At 46.9% G+C, this 27,918-nt stretch overlaps 1 protein-coding gene and 2 long non-coding RNA genes across 12 annotated transcripts in view; 2 read left to right on the top strand and 1 right to left on the bottom strand.

Moving 5' to 3' along the window:
* Positions 1-27,918, bottom strand: part of SH3RF2 (SH3 domain containing ring finger 2) — a 131,380-nt gene that overhangs the window by 1,570 nt on the left and 101,892 nt on the right. For 3 of the 9 annotated variants that reach the window (XM_072826343.1, XM_072826342.1, XM_072826347.1), the window contains 5 exons: positions 27,600-27,691; positions 26,110-26,280; positions 19,350-19,585; positions 15,833-16,191; positions 12,899-13,207 (listed from right to left, as the gene is read on the bottom strand). In XM_072826343.1, the coding sequence (XP_072682444.1) occupies positions 12,932-13,207; positions 15,833-16,191; positions 19,350-19,585; positions 26,110-26,280; positions 27,600-27,691 (1,134 nt within the window). In that variant the 3' untranslated portion in view covers positions 12,899-12,931. Of the gene's footprint in view, positions 1-883; positions 4,041-10,193; positions 10,326-12,863; positions 13,208-15,832; positions 16,192-19,331; positions 19,586-26,109; positions 26,281-27,599; positions 27,692-27,918 lie in introns of those variants that run through there. The other 6 variants (XM_072826341.1, XM_072826340.1, XR_012031172.1 and 3 more) reach the window with 5 other exon arrangements.
* Positions 12,581-14,381, top strand: LOC140633594 (uncharacterized). The gene is made up of 4 exons (XR_012031177.1): positions 12,581-12,806; positions 13,217-13,238; positions 13,338-13,458; positions 14,270-14,381. It is a non-coding gene; the product is annotated as an uncharacterized lncRNA (long non-coding RNA).
* Positions 25,499-27,918, top strand: part of LOC140633592 (uncharacterized) — a 51,359-nt gene continuing 48,939 nt past the window's right edge. For both annotated transcript variants that reach the window (XR_012031175.1, XR_012031174.1), the window contains exons 1-2: positions 25,499-25,615; positions 26,232-26,309. This is a non-coding gene — a long non-coding RNA (uncharacterized lncRNA). The remainder of the gene's footprint in view (positions 25,616-26,231; positions 26,310-27,918) is intronic.

Here is a 27,918-nt window from a genome sequence, read left to right as displayed (position 1 = left end):
GTTAAGGTCATGGAAGACAGTGAAGCTTGAGGAATTGTTCCAGATTAAAAGAAACTAAATAGAGATGGTAATTAAATGTGTTATGTGGTCCTGGATGGGATCCTAGACATTACTTTTTTTTTCTGTGAAGGAAAAAGAGTAGGCATTGAAAACATCTCAAGATAATGAAATAAGATCTGTAGACTACTTAACAATTTTTTATCAGTGTTCACTTCCTGGTTTTGGTTATTGTTTTGTGGTTATGTAAGACCACATCCTTGTTTACGGTACACACTGAAATGTTTAGGCATAGATGGGCATTTGATCTTTGGCATATTCTCAAATGGTTCAGAAAAATTATATGTATAATTTACATTAATTTTTTATGTAATATTTAATTAATATATACTACATAAGAGAAAATCAAAACAAACATGGTAAGATGTTTTAGTATCTAGGGCGCCTTGCTTTGAAGGGTGTATAGGAATTCTTTGTACTATTCCAGCAGCATTTCTGTAAGTCTGAAAGCCTTTCAAAAATAAAAAGTTAGAATCCACGAGCCCCCGGAATTTCTCCAAGGCCTCAAATACTCTACTTGGATGACCAACTCAAGCTGCACGCCCACCGTCCCCACATACGTACCCAGTGTCCTCCTTGCCCTGACCAGCCCGCAGCTCCTTCTCCCCCCGAGCACTGAGTTCAGAAGGAAGGGCAGTAAGGGCTCGGGCTGACCTGTCCAGGCGAGGGCAGGCGGCCTGAACACCCACCACAGCTCTCCAAGGCTTGGCTGCTTGGCCTCTGGTCCTCCTGAGTGCAAGTGAAGCCCCAGCAGATCATGCGGAAGGGGGACAGGCTGCCTAAAGGCTGACGGGAAATTGGCTCAAGAGCGTTGAGAAAGACTTGCCTTCTGAAAGTCAGCCTCAGAGCCTGTCCATGAGTGAGTGCGTCCCCTGAAAACCCAGTAGAAGCGGACACGGGCAGGAGAGGGAGTCGGCCAGCTTTGCCCTGTTGCTTCCATCCAGCCTGTTGACTGCTTTCTTCTCCGCGGACTCCGGCTGATCGGACAGACCAGTTTTCTCTTTGGGGAAACTCCGACCATGATCACAGTTTGGTTTTCTGCAGGATGGTGTGGGGCCGATCTTGCCAGCGATTTATGGGAAACACGGAGACTTGCCCCCCAAGCCCTCACTCTCCAAAGGCAGGGCTCTGCTCCATTGCTAGAGTCCGTTCCCAGGAAGCCCGAGTTTGCAGCAGGCAGGTGCCTCCTTGAGCTCTCAGGGCCTGCGGATGCGATGCCCAAGGACTCCCTTGTGGACGTGCTCCACGCAGAGTCTCCAGGTGGCTGCTCCTGAGAGCAGCGGGAGAAGCCGGTGCGAACAGTCGAACAGTCTGTGATCGCTGGGTGTGGTCTGCCCCCCGCCGTGCCAGTTACACGGGATTTGCACTCATGCTCTTCGCTGCACACCACCAAACGCGGGCAGGAGTTTAGTCCTGCTGTTCGTGACTTTTTAGCCCTTAAAAGGGAGGGCACCTGCGTTGGATAGGTCTTGCTTCTCCACGTACCTAAGTTGGTGCCTGTGCCAGGGCTGGGCACGTGCCTTTGGGGATTTGGGGACAGGTCATTGTCACTTGGGCTCAGATAATGGCATGCTGTCATCCCCAAATCAGATGGGGTGTCGGCAGCTGGGAGCAGGACCCTCCGAGATGGAAGGCCAGGTTATCTGAGACAACTGCATCTGGATGGCAAGGGAGGAGTGGTGGTTGGTTTGCTCTTTTAACTGCATTTCTTGTGACGTGGTGTTTCCGAGGGGGAGCACAGGGGCAGGAAAGGAATAAGGAGGGGACTGCCAAGGGGAGGATGGCTGCCACATTAATCTGGCCTTCCAGTTTGTGCTAAGTGCTGGAGAAAAGAACTTCAATTCTAAGATCGACTGACATTCTACGAGGCCCCCGAAAATCCCATCAGTGGTGGGAGGTGTGACCTTACCTAGGGCTGCCACTGCATAGTCCTGGGCAGCAGCCCTTATTAGTGCTGTGTTGGTGGGCCAGGGTTTTAGGGCTAGGCAGGTAATAACTCTTTGTTGACTGAGCGCTCAGGAGAAAAAGTCTATTTGAAGTAGAAAAACCTGATGTCTACAGGAAAGCTTTTAGGTTTCATCTTAAATGAGGGGGCAAGCAGTCAGCAGCATTGACTGGAGTCAGAATGCCTGGGTTTAGCCCCCAAATCCACCAATTCCTGGCCCTGTGGAAGTTGTCTTATCTCTCTAGGTCTTAGTTTCTTTATCCGTAAAATGGGGATAGTATATAATAATAGTATTTACTTTGTGTAGTTGTGATGACACTTTTGAATCAGTAAATATAAGTAAAGCACATAGAATAGCGTCTGGCACAGAGTAGGGGATCTGTAATTGTTGGCATGAAACTATCAGGATAAATTAAAAGACCTCTTGAAGGCTATTTCTTGTGATCCTCCTTCTTGATTATCTCCAAGAATGGAAAACACCACAGGTGGAGACAGATCATTAAACAGGCTCATTGGCACTCATTGGATGAGTTTCCTTTGCCTTAAAGACCCAGATCTCTGTTCTCTCTATTGAGTTCTGACAATTTCCCGCACTAATTTAAAAATAAGGATAATAACAGCTGAGTATTTACTTTAGATGGTTGCTGTGAGATGGTCTCTCTTATTTTCCTCTACATTATATGGATGAGAAAATTGAGACTTGGAGAAATGAATGGACTAGTCCAAAATCACACAGCAAGTCACACCAGAGATACAAATCAAGTGTTTCAGTTCTGTAGCCTGGGCTCTTCCCTGCTCTGCCAGAGAAGGATTGGGCCTGGGGGTGGGGAGGAGCAGAGGGAAGAGATGGGAAGAAGGGAGGAGGAAGGAAGCTCCCAACTAATAGTGTTTTCAGACTAGGTGAGGGCTCATGGAAATTCAGTATGTAATTCGGTACGTACATCCTAATGACAATGAAGCAGATGACATGCCTGGACTACAACCAACCATCCTGACTGCTTTAAAAAAAATGACAGATTGCTTTGTGCTTGCCACACAGTCACTGCTTAAAAAGCTGGGAGAGCCAATCCCCTTGGAAGGTGTTCCGAGCCTACAGGCCTGGAATGCTAGGGCTTAGGCACAGCCCCTTATTTTCAAGAAGGGGAACGGGGCTGGAGAAAGGGCAGCCACTTGCCTCTATGCTGTGGCATCTCCCCGGAGCTCCTCCTGCCTATGAGGGTCCTTCTTGATAGGAACAAAGAAGATTGACCTATTCTTCCATTGTTGGTTCAACACATATTTATCATATGATCCAACCTGCTGGATAAATGAATGAATTTCCTGACGTCTGAGCTTGTTTCTGTTCACCTTGCCACACTGCATGTCTGGTTCCTTCTTGGTCTTCAATCGCAGTTCACATGTCACATCCTTGGAGAAACCTTTCCTGGCCATTCTACCTAATGTAGCCCGTCCCCCTCAGCCAGTCTTTGTCCAATCACTTTGTGTCCTTCATAACATCTGTCATGTAGAAGCAGTTTGCTTACCATTTGCCCGCCTTCACGAAGGCAGGAACTTTGCTTGCATTGTTCACTGCTGCATCCCAATGGTATGGCACAAAACCTGCACATGGTAGGTGCTCAGTCGGTATTTGTTGGATGGAAATAAACAGATAAATGAGCGAGGTGACACTGATGTCTACCAAGGAGGAAAATACTCTGTGACTTTAAATGGAGAAGAGTGAGAACTGGGATGTTGGCCTGCAGTCCCGTGGTCATCATGGTGTGTCTAGCAGTTGAACTCATTGGCACATGCATTTTCTGAATGAGGAAGTGTGCCAGGCACATTTAATTTCCGTTAATTGGCACCGGGGAGGAGGGCATTTTATCGAAATCACAGCCAGCTGGAAGCATGTCCGTGTGAGACCTCGCTGCACAGGACAGTGGACATTTCATCAATGCTGCCACCTTGTGAGGCTGCAAGTTCCCAAAGACGCAGCCCCAGTGTGCTCACTGGCTGGGCTCAGGCGCACTGACAGCCCTACACCTTCCATCTCCAACAGCTGAGGAGGCGAGGTGGTGGGGAAAATCACACAAGAAAAGACGGATGAGCATTATGGCATAAGGTGCATTTAAAATAACTGTCCTATGACCTTAGCCCCGAGCTGCTTACCAGCTTATGTGAAAAGTGGAGAGAACAGAAATCCGAGATTTCGAGTCTTGCAGAGCCAGCCCTGCTGCTTCCTTATGGTGACCCTAGACAAGTGCTTATCCTCCGAGCCCCAGTTGTTTGAGCTAATAAATAGGGGATCCTAACACTTAGCTCATGGAATTGTTGTGAGGATTCACAGAGAAACATGCATGTGAATAACCACGACGGCTACCACCACACAGCGTTTCCTACGTGCCGGGCGCCGTGCTCATGACTTTACGTCCATCTTCTCATTTCCTCCCTACCACACCTCTCAAAGAACTTACTTCAGGCATCTTGCAAGCAAGGGGACTAAAGACTGGGCAGATTAAATGACTTGCCCACTGTGGTGGCACAGGGAGGAAACGCCGAGCCTGGATTTGCATCAGGCCACCTGATGCTGTGCTCTTCACCGCCCTCTGAGTGACCCTCTGAGGGGTTAGCTCAGTACCTGGCATTGGGGACACATCTACCAAATGGCAGCCAGCAAGAGGCTGTTCTTATACTTAGCATTTCCCCTGCTCAGCTGCTTCCAAGCCTCTGGGTACCTGTGGACTCCTCTGACAGCTGTCCCTTGTAGGGCTCCTTGAGTGTGCCAGCATCTCCCTGCTCCCTTCACATGCCCTATAATCCTATGAGGTGCTGATATATTGTTTCCACTCTTCAGATGAGTCAAGAAAGTCTCAGGTTAGGTAGCTTGGTCCAAGATCAGAGCGCCCAGAAGACCAGGATTTGAACATGAGGACTTGTGATTCCAGCGCCCAGGTGCTTTCTCTCCACATGGCAAATGATGTTTCTCTGTGCTAACATCTTTTAGAAACTGCTTCTTGTCCTCGAAGCCCCCTGACAACTGAAGCACACCCTCATTCCTGTTCATTCCTGTTCATACGATAGAGCCTAGCTTCTTTATTGTACTTTCCAATCTTGAATTGTGCCTCCATATCCATTTATTGGTCATAACTACCATTTATTTAACACTTCACTGTACCCCAACAATCGGAGAGGTACATACATGATTTCATTTAATCCTGCTGAGAAACCTAGGAGGTGGAGGTTCTGATACCCATTTGACAGATGGAAAATGTGCTTAGGGAGGTGTTGTAACTTTAGTCATGTGCCACAGGAAATATAACTAGGGAGTGACAAAGCTGGGACAAAACCCCAGATGATTTGGTTCCAAAACCCATCACTCACCCGAGCAAGTATGTTATATCGCTTCTCCATATCTTATGAAGTTCTAGTGGATTGGGAACATAGCTGGTGTAGCTACCCCCAAATCCTTGTTGACCAAAGCTTTAAAATCTAGTCCTTTGTTCAAGGTCTCCATAATGAAGAAGTCCTAGGCTCTCAGAACTGCCAACATCTAAAAACAGCTTAAGCTTAAAAAAGAATCGAGCTTATAAATAGAATGTGCAGAATGGGATATTTGGAAATGTGGTTCTGATATCTAAATTTCCCTTCCAACCAGTGTCGCCCCTTCTGACTGACTGCTCTGTTCCTCGTCACGGAAGCTGGTGCTATCTCTCTCGAGCTGTGACTGACATGTCCTCTTCATGCAGGGAAGTTTTCCCAGCTCTCTCCTTGACAGAGATGTAAAACATCTCCCTGAGGAACTGGGAGTGGGGAAGGGCTGGGAATCGGGGGTGGCTACATTCCTTGGTAGGTGATACCGCTTTGAATCCTCTTTGGTCCTCCAGGTGTTTTTGCTGCCTCCTTACTTTTAGGTTCAAACTTGCTTTTGCTTTATTTGTGAAGGTCTCCTGAATGCCATCAGCTCTCACAATCCTCTTGGGTGGTTTGGGGAGTCACTGTTTTCATGGGGAGGGCATCAGGGTGGCTCTGGCCTCCAGAACACACGGGACCTCCAGCAATCAAACTCTGACGTCACAAATGTCCTTCATCAAATCGGTCAATCTAGCACTAATGCTAATAGCATTAACTGAGGATACACAAGATGGCTTTTGCAAATGCCTTTTGCCTTTCTCCCTGGGTCTTGGCTAGCATCCTTTTAGTCCTTACTGGGCCCTAGCTCTTGTCCATCCAGCAGTGACCCTATTTGCATAATTACCTTGCATCTGGGGGTATGTATTTACCCCTGAAAGTAATCGCCTTTGAACTTTGGATAAATACCAGCATGGAATACTGGAAGATGTTCTTGCAGTGCTCTCAAGCTTTCTTGTTCCCACAGAGAAGATTAAAGTGGAGGGTCATTTTGGAGATCATATCCCCCATCTTTTTGTCTCTTTTCTGTATCATTTAGAGTGAGTACAGGCAAAACCAGAAATAAACTCATGAAGAGGGAGAGATCTAGGGAATGCAAAATGACTATTGTGCATTGACGTCAATGATCCAAAACCACACTGTAAGCTTGGTTTACATTTTGCTTGGCTGTGTCTAGGTGCCCTTGCAGCAGGGGTACATTTGCTTTTTGGATATCTCTTTAGAGAACACTCTCAGTTACCTTCCTTTCCACCATGACTTCTTGATGACAAGACCCTTGTATTTTAATCTGGGTGGGCTGGACCCTCTGAAGTAAATCATCCTCTGTCCCTGTCCCCATCCTCATGCCTGTGATTTCAGAAGCACATACCCATTTGTCTATCCTCTCCAGCCTCAACCATGCTATTAATAGTTGCCATTGAACTAGAGGGATGTGGTGATTTAAGGTTAAGGTCTGGGCTTAGAGATTCTAGTCCTTGTTGCCTTAGACTGATCATTTGACCTCTGAACCTTAACTGTAATCTCTAAAACAGGATAATGCAATTCTTCCTCTCATGGGGCTGGACAGAATTAGGTGGCATAATGCATGTAAAGTTCTTGGTACATAGTAGGTGCTCAGTAAACGGTGACAATTATTGCTGGATGATGAGTTATACTTTTTTTTTTTTTAATTTAGTAGTCCCCTATCATCTCAAACTAATCATGAAACATTAAATAAAGCATTGCAACATGTGAATCTCAGTTTCTTGATCTGTAGTCAGAGGACAAGAACAGCTTTTCCCTGCAGACTTCACAAGGTTCTTAGCCGCCTGGAAAGCCCTATACTCAGTTCGAGCACAGCCACAAACCATATTTTACCTGTTCGTGAGCAGCATGATCTCTCTAAACAACTGTACTGGGAAGAATCATATAAAAATCCCTCTCAACTAGAACCTCTCAAAACCAGACATGCTGTACATCAAAATCTCAATTCCCAGCAATGACTCAAAGCCTTGGCATCCCAGTGACAGAGGCCAGATGGGAGTTCACATATTCGGCGGGGCTTCTATGGCCTCCGGTTGCAATATCTGCTCTGACTAGTGTTCACTGAGATCTATAAGCCGCACTGAAAATTCCATATGGTACATGTGTGGAAAACTTACAATGGGTGATAAGCATGGGGTTGAGGACAGTGGTTGTGAGGAAAGTGGGGAGGAGGGGAAGACTGAATGAGATTGGATGAAGCACACAGCAGGCTTCAATGGAATGGATTATGATTATTTTTAAAAAAGCTAGATGGTTGGTATATGGTTATTTCACAATCCTATATATATAGGATACACACACACACACACACACACACACACATATGCCATTGAATTAAAAAAGGGAGAAAGGCAGAAAGGAGCCCCCAAATCCAGTTAAAATTAATAAGAAACACCAGTCTGCGAGGCCCATATGGATTTTCTCTCTCCTGTGGAACGACTGAATCCCCACCATCTGTCACCGAGCTTGATCCAGAGTGGCTGATGGACAACTGGTGCTGAATGGATGGAGGGATGGATGGATGGATGGATGGATGGATGGATGGGTGAATCTGCAATGCTCCTTCATGCCCCCACCCCCACTACCTTTGATCCCACTTCTGCCCAATTCTATTTGTCAAAGGCAGAAGGGCTTCCTGAGAACATTTTGTTTCTGCTCTGGTCCAGGACACTATACTATGGCTTGATGGCTTGATCATTGAACATTGTTCTATTTCAAGCAAAATGTCCTTACAAGATTTATTCTCAGGGACACCGAGCTGCTATAGGTACCTTTGGAGCTAACTCCTGTCGTTGGGTCTTGCCTGCCCAACACATTCCCTGAGTGACTGTCATTTGTGGTCACCTGAGAGGGTGCTGAAAGTGCTAACATTCCCTTCCCTCAGCCAAAGGCAGAAACCGGGGTCTCTACTGTGAAGATGTAAACAAGAGAGGTGCCCATGGCAGCAGCTGCTGGCCCTGGGTTAGCTGAGCTTGCTCAGCACTTGCTCCCAGTGGAGAGACTTGATAGAACTTTGCTCTTCTGCCTGCCACAGCTGTTCACTTCCCAGGAAGGGAGTCCAGAGGCCATGTGGCTGGTCTGTATGGGCAGAGGAGGGCGAGAGGGTGAGGATCATGCCCACTCATCTTATTGCAACAAGCAACTTCCATATCTGCTTAACTGATGCCAGAGGAGCTGGGAAGCTCAAAGGCATTGCTGGTACCTGTGAAAAGGCAGACCAGTGAGCAAGGAACTGCCCGCCCTCCAAGTCAGCTCCTGTCCTGAGCCACAGGCCTGATGGAAGTAATTGTCAGGGGCTGAGCAGTGGCTCGGATGTGGGCTGGGCAGAGTGCTGGGCTGAGAGCAGTGCTCTTGGTCTCTGAAGGACGTCTCTGGGCCTTATTCTGTATAACAGGGTACCAGTCAAGATAGTCAACGACCAGTGTGGTGTAGGCACCAGCCAATGACAATGAAGGAGAGCTTTACTGCTGAAGGTCTCAGCTGCACATGGCCCGAGCCCTTTGGCTATTGAAAGGTAGAGTGATGGGGAGAACGTGGAGAAAGGGCCAGGGAGCAGGAGTGGAGAGACGCCTTGGGGAGCTCAGAGCATCCACTGTTCAGCTATCATAACAGGCGTTGTTCAATATATTGGCAACCATTGTGGATACATTTCCACCCTACTGTACAATACGAGAAAGACAGGTTTAGTTCTTATACATCAGGATCACTTTACGCTGACGACACAGATGCCTAGACCCCACCTTAAAACTACTGAATGATACTGTCAGGCCCAGACTAAGCTTACTATGCTCATGAGACCCAAGTGCCTGGATCAGCTGATTCTAAGGGTCTAGCTCTAATTTTCAAGGCATCCCTGAAGACTGTGCAGTGAAATATGGTACACAGACTCTAGGAGAACATGCCTAATTCAGGTGTAGGTCATGTGAGTGAGTGAAGCAGACTGGTGGGGCTGCAGCAAATTTAAGTATGCGTGTCCATCTAACTAAAGCTTGCCCCTGACCCAGTACCACTGCATTGCTTCTGTTTGGGAACTGCAGGCCTGGCATGGACAGATCTTCTGAGTTTTCAAGAGAAGCTGGAAGTCAGTGCACCATGTTTTTATTGAGTCAGTTTTTGATTTAGCCAACTCACAGATGGGGCACTGCTTTAAACTGTTTCTGCTCCAAAAGCCCTGTCTGTGGAATGATGGTGGGTAGAGGAGGTGTAGCTGGTCCCACATGAGAAAGGACATAGACAAGCTCTAGGTGCGGGTCCTGATGCTGCTTAAGGAGACCATTTCCTCAAGTGTGGCCCTAGGAGTCTGTACTCAGCTGATTGTGCCCCTCTGTCACCTCTCAGATGTCCCTCTTACCCCGCACTCCCCAATCAGAGCCTACCCTCAGCACCTTTCCTAGCCCTGGGATGCCAGGGGGCGATCATGAGGCAAAGAGGCACCTTCCTAGTGACTCTGAGTCTTGGCTGAGGGATGGAGCTCTCACAGGTTGGGATATTTGGCTTCAGATATGAGGTACTCAGTTCCACCTGGGATCTCTGGAATGTTCCACGAAGGAGTGGATTTCTCTAACTATAAGAGAACTTGGCTTGCTTGCTGCATTTAAATCCAAGTGCTAAATGCTTCTTTCTCTGCTTGGGATGCCCTTCCTCCACCCTTTTTCTATCTGACTCCTTATTCATCCTTCAGGACTCAGACTACCCTGTGCTCTGACCTCTGTGATGGGGCAATATTTGTTTCGTTTTAGCACCACTGTCCTGGACATGCCATTCCTTTAGTCTTTCTTACCTGGAATGTCAGTGGCCTGTTTCCTTAAAAGCATTCAAGTCTGACATGTGTGAGGTGTGTACTATGTCACTTCATAATATTATGTCAGTTAATCCTCACGATAGCCCAATGAGACTGGCACAATTATCATTCCTATAGAAGAAAACAAAGCTCAGAAAGGTTAAGTGACTTACCTAACATCACATGGCTAGCAAGTGGAAAATGGGGATTTGAACTCAGTCTGCATGTAGCAGAACCTGCATTTGCTACCATTGCACTATGTCATATCCCTGCAGTTGGAAGCCAGTGGTCTGGGTTCAAGGATGGTCCCTTAATTCATAAAGCATAGTCCCATGTTGGGCTTTGAAGTCAGACAGCTTGAACTTGGTGCGTAGGCAGCTGTCAAAACCACTCTGCTACTATCTGTGGTTACCCTGTGGGCCTGTTTCCTTGGCTCTGTACTGGGGACTATTTACAGTTGTCTTATGAGGTTACACCAGACATTATAGGATAGGATGTATCTGTTGTCCTCACTGCAGTGCCCAACACATGGGAATTGTCTGAAACCCATTGGTGGAATAAATGATTGGAGGTGCCAATGAGTTCCAACTTTTACTTGGATAAAACACTCTCTTGCTCCTTTCAAATCCTCCTATGATTCCACAGAGATGGAGTTTGGTTGGAGAGGGACTAAGTGTGATGCTGGGTGTTAGTGAAGAGTCGAATGGGGGTAGCAAGCCTTTGGAGTTGTTTACATTTCTCAAAAAGACTACCCTATAAAGGCAGTGGGCAACTGGAAGAATATTCTGTTTTGTGTGGAAGGCAAGGACTGTCTTCATTACTCTTGTACACACAATGCTTGTCAACTACACAGTTAAAAATTAACTGGATCCACTGCTACTGAGGCACAGTCTAAATATTTGCTTGGCTGGTCATATCATGTATCTGCCATTCTGGGTGTAGATTGCTAAACTCATAGAGGGTGTTCTTTTGAGTAAAGCAGCAGCTTACGAACTTGACAAATCATAGGATGCCTCCCTGTCCTTGTGACTTTGTCCTAGTTCTCCATCTGGATAATTATATTCAGCTCAGTGAGGCAAGGAGTTGGTCATGTTCATTCTTTGGAGCAGATAAGGGTGATATCTCACAGAAACACTAGAACCTGTTACCATGTTGGCTCTACCAACCCCAAAGTTCTGACACCTGAGCAGTATTCCTTGGCAGGATTATGGTTTTGCTTTCATTTTATTAATATCCAGAAAAGTATGTGGACAGTTCAGTTTGCCAAGTGCATGAATGTGTGTGTGTGTGGGGGGAGGGTATGTAGAAGATAAATATTTTTAATCTCAGGATTTCAAGAACTGTCCAGGAAAAAGGTCTAATTAGACCTGCCTTGTTTTTTCTAATGACACCCAGGCTTAGTGGTAAATGGCATTTATGCACTAACGTGCTCACCCTGATGGGCATGCAATAAAAGTTAAATCACAGCAGTCAGGTCTAATGAGAATTAATGGGTTGTCTTACAACACTGCCTCAGCTCTCCAGGGTGCCCCCTCAGCCTTGTTTATATGGCGCTTGCTTCAGCCCCATCTCTGTGGGGTCACCTGGTTTTGCAGGCTCCATCCTTCTGTCCCCACTTGTCAGGAGTGTCGAAGTCACTCTTCTTCCCCTTTTGTCTTCTTCCTTGATACCCCCTGCCCTGTCTTTCTCTCTCTCACACACACTCCCAGCTTCTCTCCACCCTCCCTCTTCTCCTCTGTGTCCCCTTCCCTCTCCAACCTTCTTGGCCCCATCCCTGTAAGACCAGCTGTCCTCTAGGAAGTGTCCCCAATGCAGCCTTGCACTGGCATCTTCTCCTTTACCTTACTACCCTATTCCACAACCCAGTGAAACAGCTAGTCTATCCCAAATAAAAGAGACAGTAAATAATGTCATAATGCAAATAAAATATACATCTAAACTCACACTCCTTACACAGTTTTGAAGCACGCTGTGTTTTCTTGGGGAAGTCAGACTAGAGCCAGAATGAATGAATTACCCCTAATTCCATACAGGACCTTGCCTGCAGCTCTGTATTTCCTGCCTATCTATCATGTAGGATTATATGTGGGAAAATAGACTGAGAAGTTTAAAATATGATCATAGCTTTCTCTCTGACCTTCTTGTTTGGACCAAATCCAATAAGCTGACTCCTTTTGGTTTTAGAGGATTCTCAGAATGATCAGAGTATCCATCACACATCCTTCCCCAGATTCCTCCTTTGCAGCAAGGATTATGACTCAGTGGAGGGAACACCATGGCAGTCACTGGTGGCCAGTGTTGGGGCTCCAAAAGATGGCAGAAGCCGTTTTGGTGCTTGTTCAGAACAGGGTGATGAGGTCAAAGAAGGAATGCCAACATTCCGACCATTGTGACACCCATGGCTGAAGCCCCATTTAGGGCACCACAGAAATTCTACACAGAACACAAGGGATGAGGCTGCACACTCCATTCTGGGGAAGAGGGCAGCCAAGACTGTCTCCCACTCTTTGGTCTGAGTAGTGGCCTTGCATCAAATCATTATGTTCATAGGCCACATGCTTTATCTTCCCACCTAGGACATGGATCCTTGCTCACCCCTTTCCTTTCCCAGAGGTAAAATGGACAGAACGAGGACCCGTGTTTGAGTACCCAAAGAATGGCAGGACTCCCTCAGTGGAGGCAGACTGTATTTAAATGCAATTCACCTCTTTGGGGTCTGAGAAAAGCCACCTGTAGATTCATTTGCTGGGGAACACGGTCTGTATGGCCGAGGCAGCGGGCACCGGGGTCATGGTCTTGCCCAAACTTGACTTCCTTCGGAGGTCTGTTTGCTGTCCAGAATGGCAGCCGCTTCGGTGGGCGAATAGGACGGTCATCTCTGGGCCTGAGGGGGCTGCTTCAGGCTGGGACCCCTTCAGGGTGGCAGGCTGTTCAGGCTTTCCTGAGGTGGGATGGGAGGTGTACTGCTTGGCAGGAGGAGGGCTGTAATTCTGAAATCTCACGGTTTTGACTTGCTGCAAGAGAAAGGAGAGCAAAAGGACCCAGGTGAGGTGGAGCTGTGCTGTTTTCCCTGGGACTTGACTCATGCTCTTGCTCAGTACTTGTCCCTGCTTAATAACCCTCATTTCTGTGTTCACTCCGCAGAGATCTGTGTCTGCTCTGAGGGCCTACTATGCATCATGCTGTGAGGTGCCATGAATCCAAGAGCAGACAAAAGTGCCCCGACAGACAGATGGGTTAAAACAAGTGCTGTGCTGGCCAAAGTGTAAGATGCTAGGGGTGTGGAGTGCGCTCTCACTGTAGCTGCAATGGGGCAGCCAGGGAAGGCCTCCTCGAGGCAGAGCTATTTAAATTGAGAACTGAAAAATGGGAAATCACCTAGGAGAAATGGGAGAAAAGGGCCGAAGCCAGAGGCTGTGGTCCCCTCTGGAAAGTACAAGAGGTATGCCTTCCCTCTCTCCTCTCCACCTGCCATTAAGGCCTAACTCCAGGCCCACCTCTTCTGTGAGGCACCTCTCTACCTACTCCAACTCAAAAGTTTCTTTTCTTTTCTTTTCTTTTTTTTTTTTAAAGATTTTATTTATTTATTCATGAGACACAGAAGGAGAGAGGCAGACACACAGGCAGAGGGAGAAGCAGGCTCCATGCGGGGAGCCTGATGTGGGACTCGATCTCAGGACTCCAGGATCACGCCTGGAGCCAAAGGCAGATGCTTAACCACTGAGCCACCCAGGCATCCCTCAAAAGTTTCATAATGGCATTGTATCCTCAGAGCAGAATTCCCAACCTGGACACCTGGTGGCATGATTTCATCTGCAGGATGTTTGAGAGTTTGACTTAGTTGCCAACACATAAGAATCAGGTGATGGCATTTAAAAATTAGGACTTCGTATGTCTTTTAAAAAAATTCAAAGATCTGGTGCATTGAGGTCTGTGCCCCATCCTGGCACCAGCTGCCTGGCTCTGATGAGCAGGTCCCCCTTTCCACGGGAGGCATGGTCTCCTGTCCTCAAGCCCTTCTCTCTCTCTTTCTTTCACCTCTCCATGCCTCTTCTATCTCTATTTTGTACCAACAGGTATTTGCTTGAGCACATCTCTGACTGAGGGCTTAATCGTGTTCTGTGCTACTGTTTAGAAATCGTTTGCTTTCCATGGAATTGGATCCTAGTGTCCCCCACTGAGAATGTGAGTGTCTGCGTACTTGGGATGCTCTCTACATCTTGCAGAGGTCTGGGCACTTATTAAATGCTGATTGTTCAGGGCTGTTATCTAACAGCCTGTGGTAAGGGCAACTGGGGGCTGAAAACTGGAATCTGAATACTAAAATTCAGAAAAACAACCCCTAACGTATATATAAGCCAACACTAACTGTTTCCAAATGCCTTTTCTTACATGCTGATAGCTTAGCATGAAGAGCATGAGTTTTTCTATCAGATATGGATTCTACTGCAGACACTGCCATGTGTCAGCTGTGTGCCTTTGGATAATGTACCGTAACTCCTTCCACCTCCATGTCCTCATTTTAAAATGAAGGTGACAGTAATAATACCTCCTTGTTGAGAATAATAGTATCTACTTCAGAGGGTTACTGTCAGGATTAAGTGAGGTGAGACATGTCAAGTCCTCAGTACAGTGCCTGCCAGGTTGTTAGCACTCAGTAAATACTTAACAAAGAAGAAGAAACCATACTGTCTTTCCTTTTGGGATGGAATTGGTAATGGTGCTGTGTTGACAGTGGTGATGATAGTGGTGATGATGGAGACAGTGGTGGTGGGGATGGTGGTGGTGGTGGTGATAGTGGTGATGGTCATGGTGGTAGGGATGATGGAGATGGAGATTGTACTGAGGGTGATGGTGGTGGTGGGGATGCTGGTAGTGGTGATTGTAATAAGGGTGATAGTGGTAGTTGGGGTGATGGTCAATAAACTAAAAACTAACAATCACCTAGTCTTCTTAATGTCACCTTTATCTTACTGTTCCTTTGGCCTCAAGGATATTATTGAGAACCTAAGATTTTAACAAGAACTCAGGTCTCTAGTGGGAAAAGCCCCGGACTAGAAGGTTAAAGATCTGACCTGTCATAGAGGTCATAGTAAAAGTCAGTTGTTGGCGTCATTATAATTCGGTGTGACCTTGAGAAATCACTTAAATTCTCCTGTGTCTCAGTTTCTCTTCTATATCACGAACCCTTGTGTAAGCACTTTACACATCTTCTCTCATTTCATCTCCACATCAATCCTATGTGGCTGTTACTATTCTTACTGCTATTTTATAGATTAGGCAAAGGAGTCTTGGGAAAGGTTAAGTGTTTTGGCCAAGTCACCAGATAGCAAGCAGTTGATCTGGAATTCAGATCAAGATATGTCTGATGCCAAGGCCATGCTTTTTCCAACTCACCTTTGGGCTTCGAAAGAACTATGTATGAAACTCAGGAAGCATAAATGAGATCCAGTAGCACATCTACAGAGGGTGTGAGTGGTCTGGGGATGTGTGTGTGTGTGTGTGTGTGTGTGTGTGTGTGTGTGGAGCACTGTGTGAAATGAGGCTGCAATTTTGATTCATTGTCCACTAACCTCAGAAGCTGGGACACTGTGCAAAATAGGTGATACCCAGCCCCCCTAAAGTCACTTCACTCCTACCTTTTCAATGCCGTTTCTTGAGTTTTCTGGTTTCACCAGGATTGATGGTGGGGCAGATGCAGGTGGTTTAGGTGGAGGCTCACTCTTGATGGGGATTTCCTTGCCTTCCATGATGAGGGAACTGGCTGCTGAGCGGATCCTGGTGTCGCTGCCCCTGCTGACGCACGTGAGGGCAGGCTCTCCAGTGGGAGTGGGCTTAGGTCCCAGCTCTGCCACCACTGTTGAAGGTGAGGAGGGGACCCCCTGTGGCTGGTGGAACTGGAACTGCTGAGGCCGAACGACCATGGTGGGATTGTGTCTGAGGGAGCCCACCACAAGGGTGGGGATCCCTGACTGGGCAGGTCTCTGCAGGGATCCATCTGAGGAATTATATGACACAGATATCAGCATCGGGGGCTGCTGACAGCAGGTTGGGTTGGGGTTGTGCAAGCCATGTGTCCTGATATCCCGGAATAGTTAAGTGCTTTCCTAACTGGAGTGTACTCACATTCTCTCAGAGTCTTTCAGAGGTGACCTTATTCTTTTTTTAGTGCTGTTTGCTGATGCTGGCAGGAAGTATCTGCCTAGGCGAATGTTTGGTGGGGCAGGTGGGGGGGGAGTGCTGTCAGAAGGTATATTGCTTCCATTTGCCTCCGTTCTCCCTCACACACATGCACACATGCACTCCTACTCTCTCACTTCAGAACTAGGGTTTGGAAAGTGAAGAAGACAAACCTAAAGAGATGGCTCCACAGTGGGAAGCCAACAGAGAGGTATGCAAACCAGAGAGGAAATGAAGGACTGGAGACAGAAAGAGATAGAAGAAATTGAGAAACAGAAGAGTCAGTCAACGGGGAGGGATGTGAGGGAGAGACAGAGGGAAGCAGAGAGGATGGGAGGGGGCTCTGACCAGTTATTGGGAGACAATTCTAACAGAAGCTGTAGGCATGTGGCAGTGGGGTCCCTTTTGTTGGGGGCCGTGGGGAAGAAGGGTAAGTGGAATTAAGGGAGAGTGTGTGCAGGCAAACATGACACCACATGGAAGCACATTTGGAAAGGTTTGGATTATGTGTGGATGAGCTTTGCAAAGTCCTTTGACAGAGGTTCTGGAATCAGACTTACTCCCAGGGAGCCTGGGACAAGTCAGCCACATCACCTCCCAGCATCTCAGCCCCTCATGTGTAAACCAGAGGTGACAGCAGCACCCTACAGGGCTGCTGGGAGGCTTACATTTTATGATGAGTGCAAAATGTGAGGACAGCGCCTAGGGATAAATGCTCCATGTTTGTTAGGTCTCATTACTTTTGGGTAAAGGATAGCAAACCCTACAAATACACAAGGCTCAGGAATGTGATTTTATCACTTTCTTGAGCTTTATTTTGTTTTGTTAACTGAGATGATCCTCTTTCAGTAAGAGGAAGTCATTCCTTACCCTCAAATTCTCTGGAGGACAGGAGGCCCCCATCCCTTGGGCCTCCATCCTGTGTGGGACCAGGGGAACACTGGGGACTTCAGTGCACTCTGGGGGAGGGGACAGGAGACACACTCCTGAGAAGCTCTGCTGTCCGCTTCTCCATAAGGGTTTCCCAGCATTTAGGGAGCCATCAGTGACATTCAGTCAGGGATGTGAGTCCTTTGTGATAGCCTGTAGACATGTGTGCAAATCAAAGTTATCCGTGTCCAGCACGGAGGGCTGCGTTATGACTGTTTGTCAAGCCAGATGTGAATGTGAAAAGCAGAACGCTCACTAAACACAGTCGGTGCTCTCAGCTGCTGTGAGCAAGCCAGGCGCCATTTACACAAGTCTGCCCTTTCAATGTAGACATTTATTTTTCCACTGACAGCCCTATGAGGTACACAGTCAATTCTCCTGTCATTTCTCTTTGCTGTGGGGAGATTGATAGGTTGGCCAGCCTCACCTTGGGGAAAGGGAAAGTGAAAGCCTTCGGGACCTGAGAAAGTCAAAGCAGCCCTGGGCAGACATGTCCTTAGGCTCCTGGAAATGTGTGAAAAATCGGTTTTATGCCTCCTCTATTTATCTTGTTGGCTTCTCATTTCCAAGAGATTTAGTGCTTTCTTATCACATGAGCATACAGTGCAAGCAATCAAAACTTCAAGCCAGTCAAGATCTCTGCCAAGGTAGAGAAGGAGTGTGTGAAAGGAAACGTGAGCAACTGCCAACAAGACACAATTCTCAGCACTCCTAAGTGGTCTAAACCGAGTGTGAACATGTCAATACTGAGTCAAGTTCACACACTGGATGGACCAAAGATGACCTGCTTGGTTGTTGCAGCAATGACAGTATTGACAAAATGATCACCCTATGCAGACAGTTATGGTTTCTTGAGACTTACTTTGTGCCATCAGTCTTACATGGATTACTTTGTTAAATCTACACAATAGCCCTGATGAGGTAGGTACTAAAGAGGTCCATTCACTTGCCCAAGGCTGCTGTGGTGGGATTATTTAGTACGTGTTTGTGTGTGTGTGTGGGGGGGGGGGAAGGTGGGGGCAGGTCAGGAGGGAGGAGGAAGGAGGTGTGTGGTCAGGTAGAGGCAGCACAGTGGGAATGGTGGCCAAGCAGGTGGTCAGGTGAAGGCACTGGGAGAGGGTGCAGCTAAGACTTTGTTTGAATTTTCTTGGCATGTTTTCCTATGTGGCAGGAAAACTGTCCCACATGTTACCTTCCTGCTTTGATGAGTTGTACTGCATTTTAATATTTAACCATCTTTTAAGATGGAAGAGAGACTGCACAGCCCAGTTTAAAAGAGAGGATGCAGAATAAACCAAATTTACTTTGTTTGCCTCATGGTCTTCAAGAGACATACACAAATGTAGAATCTTCATGTTTTGTAGAACAATGGGTTTCAAACACTTTTCAAAATACCTGAAGATGAAGTCTTAGGTAGAAATTGCAGTATGTTAGGAGATAAAAGTATTGCTATGTGAGCAATGTGGATGTTCTACAGGTAAAAATAAAAGCAAGATGCAGACAGCTCAGTAGGTATGATTACAGGGTACTATTTATGTATGTGGAAGAGCACTTGGGACAGGGGTTAAGGATATGAAGACTTATTTTTATAGAATATAATTTATTTTAGTTAAATAACTAAGCAAGATTTAGGGGCTCAGAGAATTGACTCCTTAACCCTCTTTGCCTCCTCCTCCCCATCCTTCCCATGTTTCCCTTTTGGCACCGCTGAGGTGTTCCCTGGAGCATAGTTTGAGAAGCACTGACCCAGCAAGTACTTTGCTTATTCTGTCCTAACTAAAGCCAGCTTCCACCTTGGCTGTGCTCTCATATGTTGGCACCAGGGCTGCTATCATCCCAGCCATTCAGTGTACAGGTATGGGGTAACCAAGGGCAGTGACCTTAAGTTGGTCTGGCTTCATCCAGTAAAACCAGTCACTATTTGGGAATCAAAAGCACTCTTTACAGGAGCATATTTTAAAGCCACTATTTCGTTTTTGCAAAAGGTGTAAAATCAGATCCCCTCACTACTTAGCTCAAGGCACGTACCTCTCTGCCACCACTTACTCTTTCTCATGCTGCTCCGCCCGGATTTCCGAAGAGAGCCCTGTCCTAAAGTCCCCGGGTTGGCTGTGCTCCTCACAGGGTTGACAATGGCAGTGGGCACAAAGACGGACTTGAAGGGACGGTTCTGCCGGGGATCACCTTCTGAAATGCTGCCTTGGGAGGACACAGAGGAGTTGGATAATGTCCATGTGGTGTAGAGACCAGGACTCCGAGAATCTGGAAAACTAGATGTCTTTCTGGTTGTTGCAAGCATTTTAAAGAGAAGAAATAAAGAAAAGGCTCAGTTAAGAGTCCTATTTTAAAAAACTCTCAGTTCTCAACCACATACTAAATGTGGCCTCTCTCCACCCTCTTCCTACCCATTTATACTCCCTTTATCAACCACACAGGCTTAACTAAGTAGGCCTCACCTCCTACAGCTGAGGCCCTGTGTGGGTGTGCTGGGGGCAGGGACAGGGTCTCATATTGGGGCCCTGATGGAACAGGAAGACTTGAATTTTGTCATTCTTCACACCAGCTCTGATCACTCCTGACCCCATGGGTTCAGAGCATAAGATCTTGTATGTGTTCAACTTGCTTTGCAGTTCTGATTTTTCTTTTTTTTCCTTCCTTCCTTCCTTCCTTCCTTCCTTCCTTCCTTCCTTCCTTCCTTCCTTCCTTCCTAGCTTTCTTTTAGAGATCAAGAGATCGAGAGAGAGAGAGCACAAGAGAGAGCATGAGGTGGGGAGGAGCAGAGGCAGAGGGATAAGCAGACTCTGTGCTGAGTGCAAAGTCCAATGCAGGGCTCCATCCCACGATCTTGAGATCGTGACCTGAATAGAAATCAAGAGTCAGAGGCTTAACTGACTGAGCCACCCAGTTCTGATTTCTTATTCATTCAATGACTTTTCCACTGGATTCTAAACTCTTTGGAGGAAGAGATTTTATATGATCTCTTTTATATCCTCTGTGTTCTGCATATACTGCTTATTAACAAATGTTTGTTGAATGGCTTCCACGATCCTTTCAGCACTGATGCCAGTCATTTGGGCTAACATATTTTGAGCACTTACTGGATTCTGGGCATTGGGCAATGCTTTGCCCACGTTACCCCATGGGTTCTTCACAACAGCCTTCTGAGGTAGGTACTTTTAGTGCCATTACTTTATAGATGAGAAAACAGACTTGGAGTTACTTGGCCAACCAGCTACTAGACCTGATATTTGAATCCAAAACCAGGCTGGCTTCTGCTGTACCACTGGAACTGTTACCACTATCTTACCACTGAGCACACCCCATCTTGGCTGGTAGGAGCCTTCATTGTTTAGGTAGCAAGGAGAACACTGCATTCTGCTTGAAAGAAATAAACTAAAGAAGGGGGTAGGACCTACACATGCCTTCAGAAGACTCCAATTTTTCAGCCTTGGGCTGAGTTTTAAGATTAGTATTAAAATCTTATAGAACAAAAATCTCTAGTCCGTTGTTTCCAGCTTGTTACTCCCTGAACCCCATGGGGAATGGCTGCCATTTTACATGCCCTCTTGCCCTTTTACTAATCCTACCCCAAGATCACGGTCCCTACTGAGCAGTCGATGGATCAGCTTGTCACCCTATTGATGAAATAACCTCTGCTAACTCCCCAGGAATGATCGACTCGCCCAAGGCCCTGGCTCAGAGATGCCCTCCCTGGTGGTCCTTCCGTTAACGCCCACAGGTTTCTCTTTGGGGTATTTCCCCTATTTCTCCTCCTCCTTTTGCCTAAAAAAGCGATATGGAGCTTAGCAACAAGCCAGCCAGTTATACAAAGATAAGTTAGGCTTCATTTAATGGGGCCCACTCTGCCCACGAAGCAGATGTAGCCAGAGGCCCAGGAATGATGCTTGCCAGGGCCTCCTACTCATGGCCAACAACCTGTCTCTGGTCCTTGGGGACGTGGTCAGTGAAGGGAGTAGGTTTAGGTTGCCTGCCGGTAAGAGCTCAGACTATATTTCGGAGCTGGGGACTGGGCAGTGGAGAGAAATCCCTGCCTCTGACCTCTGTGGCAGAGGGCTGCATCTGTCCATCTTTTGAATGGAGGTCTTAAGGTCTTGGATCCTGTAAAATGGGCTGGCAACAGGAAAGACAGCCCAGCAGCAGTAACAGCAGCAGTAGCAAGGACAGAATATAGCTAATTAGGCCCAAGGCAGCCTTATTTCACAAGTCCCTCTTTTGAACGACTATTACAGACCAAGCTACGACCTCATTTTTCTGAGCCTGGCACTAGGCCGGATTCCAGAAACTCCTACATCCCAAGCCCCGACCTCACACTGAGTCCCTCTATGTCTTTTGGCAAAAAGCTCAGCACCTGCCCAGCACTTTGGTCTGGTATCAAAGTACTTTGCTAACATATAGCAGTAGTCCCCATAACACCCCAGACCTGCAAACATTCCGATTCTTGTTTTCCAGATGGAGAGATTGAAAGACACTCTTGGGTTGAGGAGGGAAGAATATATGTTGCCTCTGACTTGCTCTACTGTGCTGCTTTAAGTGTGCAGGTCTGTGTCCCTTTTTCCATCTGTGATATGAGCCCATAAGCGCTCACATCATATTCAACCCCCTCTGCCGTGCTCACCACTGGCAGTAGCCTCCTGCTGAGGCAGAAGCTCGCACCTTGGCAATCTTTATGCAGTTCTGTGTAGAAAGGTACGGGAAATTAATGTTGGCTCGTGTGTTGCTTTTCTCCACCCATAGCACACCAGGAGGGCATACACATCTGGTGAAGGTTGCAAGAAAGAGAAATATCCTGGCTCCTGGAAGAAGGGAATGTGCTGGGAGGTCATGAGGGACAGAGGGGCCTTGGAGACAGGATCCAAGGGAGGCTGCTGAGAGCCCAGCAGCGGGGTTCTAGGCAGGGGATTCTGATCAGATGCTGTTACCCCTGCTCTTGCCATGGATGGTTTTCACCTGCAACCACATTCTTTCCTCTCTGGTTCAAGCTTCCAAGTCCCAAGAGGGAGCATCAGATTGGCTGAGCTTGTTCCTCAGCTAAGTTGATGGGAGGAGGAGGTCAGTCTCTCTAGAGTTAGTCCCAAAACTGTGACAGAGAATGTGTTCATTAGGGAATAATGCTAATAAGAGCAAACATGCAAATGCTTAGGGGGTGCCTCATACTTTCAAGCCTTGGCTCTTTTACAAAAGGCTATATTTTACACCAAGAGAGCTGGTGGCAGTAAGAGGCATCACTGCAAACTGAAAGACAAAGAAGGTTGGGAAAGCCTCACACACAAAACCAAAGAGCAGGAAGGGGCCGTGTACATGTAGTCCAACCTGTTAGTCCTAACACAACCTGCTAAAAGTAGTGGAAACTCAGTAGACAAAGGACAACACCATTCAGCTCTGAGAGGCAGAAGGAGCTAAACTACCCACAGTGGAAAGGGTGGTCAAGAACAAGGGTGAACTGTTCCCAGGTAGACAAATTGGGCCATAGTCACCCATGTCTAAGATTAGTGGTGATGAGATCTTTCTTTGCATCAGGGGGCTATCAAGGAGAACTTTACACACAGAAAGCACTCATCCTCTGTCATCTAACAGCCCCCTGGAGACTATATTCTGACAGGGACTTTCTTGGAAATACTGGTTCCCTAGAAGCAAACACACCCATCCACATAGGTAGCACCTCAGTACACGCATATGTTTAGGATTCTATGAAATCAAGATCAGGGACAGACTCAATGGCAACCTATGGCTGACACTCCATCCACTGTCTGACATGATGCCAACTTGGAACAGGTGAGTCTAGATGTTCATGACTTGCCGACAGACACAATACTTGTACTTAGAAGAAAAGCCAAGGAGGGAAAGGGAAGCCAGAGCCTTGAAGTCCACTGGAATGGAATCCTACATGCATTCTAGTTAGAGTAACCATTTGTTCATCTCTTCCTAGGAGTGTCTCAGTTTACACCTGCTCTCCTGGTATATTAAAAGTACCTCTATTTTTTCCCTTAAAAGTGTCCTAGTTTGGGTGACAAATTATATGGTCACTCTTATTCTAAAGGTTTTTTGTTTGTTTTGTAGAATAACCAGGACTTTGGGTTAAGGCCCTATGCATAAGCAAATGCCCTAGTAGTAGACATGGTCATGGAGAATTCATGTCATGGAGGAAACTGTTCATAAGTTAAGGTTGCTCTTCATTGGCACCTCTAGACCATTCTCCCACCTTCCTCAATCCTCCTCAGCTTTGACTTGTACTATCAGACTCTACCACCTGCCACTCTATCTTGTCACCATTTCCTCTCTCAGCCTCTCTGCTCATTCCATGAAGATTTTAGTTTCTGGCTCACTATCATTCTCCCCAATGCAACTGATCCTACTATGATTTCATCTAGCCCTAGGGCTTTAAATACCATCTCAAGCCTGGACATTCTTCCTTAAATGCTAGGCTTTTGTACTCAACCATTTGCCAATATCTCTACTGGGATTTTTTTTTTAAAGATTTTTATTTATTTATTCATAGACACAGAGAGAGAGAGAGAGGTAGAGACACAGGGAGAGGGAGAAGCAGGCTCCATGCAGGGAGCCCGATGTGGGACTTGATCCCGAGTCTCCAGGATCACACCCAAGGCTGCAGGCAGCGCCAAACCGCTGCACCACTAGGGCTGCCCTCTACTGGGATTACTAATAGGCATCTAAGACTTAATCTGCTGCTGAGTTTTTGCTCCCCCCGCCCAACCCCACTGCCACCTCTCAGAACCCCTCTCTCTCAGTAAAAGGCAACTCCATAGTTACTCAGGGCAAAAATCTAGGATTCATCTTGATGACTCTACTCTTTCACACCCAATATTTCATTTGTCAGAAAATCCTGTTGTGTCTGCTTTCAAAGTATACTCAGAATTTAACCACTGCCTCCGCAGCTGACACCTGCCTTAGCTCAGTTTCACCTCTTCCCCAGATTATTACAATATGCTTTTAATTAGTCTCTGTGCTTCCATGATTTCTTTCTATAGTTTACTCTCAAGCTAGCAACTACAGGGATTCTGTTTAAAACATAAGTTAGATCATGTCACTTTTATGCTCAAAACCCTGTGATAGCATTAAAACCAAATTTCTCATTATGACTTAGGAAATTCTAGATGATCTGGCCCACCAGTTACCCTTCTGACCTCATCTACTACAAACGTCTCCCTCACTTGTAATTCAGTCCTTTTGGCCTTCATGTCAGGCAAACTCCCACTTCAGGGCAACCGTACTTGCTGTTCCTGTGGTCTGGAATACGCCTGCTTCATTCCTTCCCTTCTTCCTTCTTATTAGTAAGGCCATCCCTGACTAACCTATTAAAACTGTAGTCACCCCCCGCAATGACGCCACAAATTCTATCCCGCTTTTCTGCTTTTTCTTCTTAGCCCTTACTGTTAACACTCCGCATATATTACTTACATATCTTTTATATATTACTTGTATGTCTTGTGTATCGTCTGTCTGTCCCACTAGAATATAAGCTCTAGTGGGCAGAGATTTTGTGTCTTTTGTTCACTGGTGTTCATCTAGAAAGGTGCCTGACACATAGTTTGTGCTCAATAATTATTTGTTGAATGAATGAACCAAGGCATCAGTTATAGACACACTTCCTTTGCCTATGGAGATTTTGCAACTTTCTAACAAATTCCAAGGACCTTCCACCAAAGGAAATAACTTCAATTCCAACCTTCTGCCATGTGAAGAAGTCATTTTATATAAGCCTGGATCTACGGAAAGCTAGAGGTGACCTGTACTCTTCCTAGAAAGGGGTCTGGTCTATCACTTTGCCAGCCAACCTTCTTGGAAAAAAATCTATGCATTAGAAAGTGCAGCCTTTCACTGAACCAAAACCTTCTAGGTTGTATCCGCCAGCTCACTGCCCCCTCAGGAAATAGATTTCCAGTCTACACAGCTTGTTATGATCCCTCTGACCCTCGTCTTCTGCAACTTAACCCTAGTTTCTCTCTGTGGTATGCTTCTTTGTCTCCTCACCATCCTTGTTGCCCTCCTCCGGACACCGTGCCCCACCTACATGAAGGTCCCCCAAACTGGACATATGACTGCGGGGCTGATTCCCAGAGAGTATAATGGGTTATCACTTTTCTCAGAGGTATGTCACAAAGCCAGCATTTGGTGTGTGCTGACAGCCTCACGGCCTTGTGACATGCTGTGCCTGGGCTGACGAGGGGGTGCGGGGAAGGGGGAGGGGAGGTGCTGGGATGTGTATGCATCTGTGGTTCCAGTACGAGCAGCTGGACAAGGGGAAGTGTCTGATGTGCCAGAGAATGAAAAAGGTTAGGAACACTGTAAGGGACATGGACCTCTAGGGTAACCTGCCTGTGGCCTGGGGTGTGTATGGACAGGTGGTAGCCTGAGTCTTAGAAACTCGCCTACTGGCCTGATGTCCTAAGAAGTTTCCTGATGTCCTGAAGTTTCCTCGGAGGGGTCTTCTGATCATCGCATGTTTCCGTTACTCAACTAGATGGGAGTGTCAGGGTGCAGGGTGTGAATGGGATTTTGGGGTGTGTGTACAGTATTAAAACCTGAAACTCAGTTCTTGAGTGGGTTGCTGAACTCTGTACATCACTTTCCTCATCTGTAAAATAACATCTATTTCATGAGAAGGACTCTTGGGCCTAGGCAGTGAGGTAAGAGTCCTTGTAAAATGTGAAGAGCTATAAAAAAGATAACTTGTTACTATTTAAAAAAATAAAGTGTTAAGGGGTTATTTTTTGGCCCCTGGCCTAGGTGACCCTGCCTCTGCTCCCTGAGAATGGAGGGGACGCACCTGAAAATGGGTATGACATAGTTGTTGGGGAAGATGCCGACCCGCCCAGTGACCAAGGAGACACCCCTGAGCCAGCCATCTGGGTACTTCCCCAGGACCCTGATGCCTTCTCCTTTGTGCAGGTCCAGCTCATCTGGTCCGTGGGCTGAGTAGGAGTGCAGGGCTACAAACCTGGGGAGACAAGGGAATGGGTGAAGAAGGTGAGTGTGCCTAGCAGAGAGCTTGGAACCAGCAAAGGGTAAAGGGAAATGGAACGTCAGGGACCACTGTCCCTATGGTTAGCAATAACAAACTTCTTAAAAATGACACTCCAGTATGGAAGGCAGGTAGCAGTGATGGAGCATGGTGAAACCATGGTGGAGGGGCCCACATCCCTGCCCTTCCTGATTCAGTCTTCCATAGAGTCCCACACAGCTGTGAATCACTAAGCTAGGCCACTGTGGCATTGTGACAATACGGAAATTGTCCTAGGACAGAGACAGGACCAGGGATTGGTGGCAGAGCCTGGTCTCACACAGGAAGTGGTGGCTCTGCCCAGAGTGCTTTTTCATACTGCTCAGAGTATTACTCAGGAAAATGGTTGTAGCCAGCAAGTGAAGGGAAAGGAGAGGTCAGAACAAGCCTCTCTGATCCACTCCCTCTCCTGAGAGTGGGGACATGTTTGAGCCCCAGGAATGGCCCAAGGAGCTAGCTTAATGTAGGCAAGGAAGTAGACCCTGAGAATTGGGGGAAGGAACAGATTTTAGTTTGTGAGCACATAGTAGAATCTTGGCTTCATGGAAGGATAGAAGAGAATGGACTTGTAATATCACAAAATGTCCTTGGGTTTGAGCAGTGACTTTCTACTCTGTAGTCCACACAGGATCAGGCAGATTAAATAACATCCAGATATAAGTTAAGGGGTGAAGACACTAGCAAGGCTGTGAAACTAAGAAAATCTGCCTGACTAAAAGCATTAAAAAGAACCCATGATGGCTTGCCAGATTCAGGTGACTAGTGTACGGCTTCAGGCTGGACATCAAGAAGTCCTTCCAGACTCCAAGGACCATGAGACACTGGAAGGTTTTATCAAAGGGGCTGGGGGTATGTCCTCATCCACCAGGTTTTCCTCCTCTAAAATGCCGTATTTATTTTCTGCTAATGCTGTATTTATTTTCTGCTGGTCCTAAAGCAACATATTTTTGTGACCCATCATTTTGAATCTATATAGTAAGTCAGTAGAAACTGCAATATCCAACCTCCCAACAATGTTCTGGTGTATAATCTTCCAGTCTCTTTCAATTCTTGGAAAATAATGAGCTAGGAGGATGTGGTTTGCCAATTTATGGGGTTTTATTAAGCATGATTTCCTTTAAAAGATGTAAGGGAAGGGGAGCTATTGTCTCTCTAGATGGAATGGTTTGGGAGTGGTAATGCTTGACGGCAGAGGGATGGCAAAGACGGCCACTCTGGCCAGGACCTAGAGATGGAGGGCTGAGCTTGTTACTCACATGTTGGCGGAGAGGTGTTGCTGGGATCCAGGAAGACTGACGATGGCTGTGGAATGTCCTGGGGAGGCGGGTACAGGGTGGTAAGTGCTGACCTACACAGAAAAGACAGCCAAGCAGAACCAGTGAATGCCACAAGCCAGGCCCACAGCAAAGCTGCTGCAGAAAGGCCTGATGCAGCTGAAAACCAAGAGCCATGCCCAGTGCCACCCATCATGCATCTTCTCTGTGGTTTGTGGCTGTGGGCAGAGTAGGGTGGAGATAGACTGGTTTATGGCCTGCTGGGGTGGCATGCCAGGGCTGCATTCCCAAAGACTGCTCA

This window comes from Canis lupus, chromosome 5, assembly GCF_048164855.1.
Source record: "Canis lupus baileyi chromosome 5, mCanLup2.hap1, whole genome shotgun sequence".
In the NCBI taxonomy this organism is placed as follows: domain Eukaryota; kingdom Metazoa; phylum Chordata; class Mammalia; order Carnivora; family Canidae; genus Canis; species Canis lupus.
The sequence above is the reverse complement of the archived record's forward strand: the minus strand, read 5'-3'. Positions and strand labels throughout refer to the sequence as shown.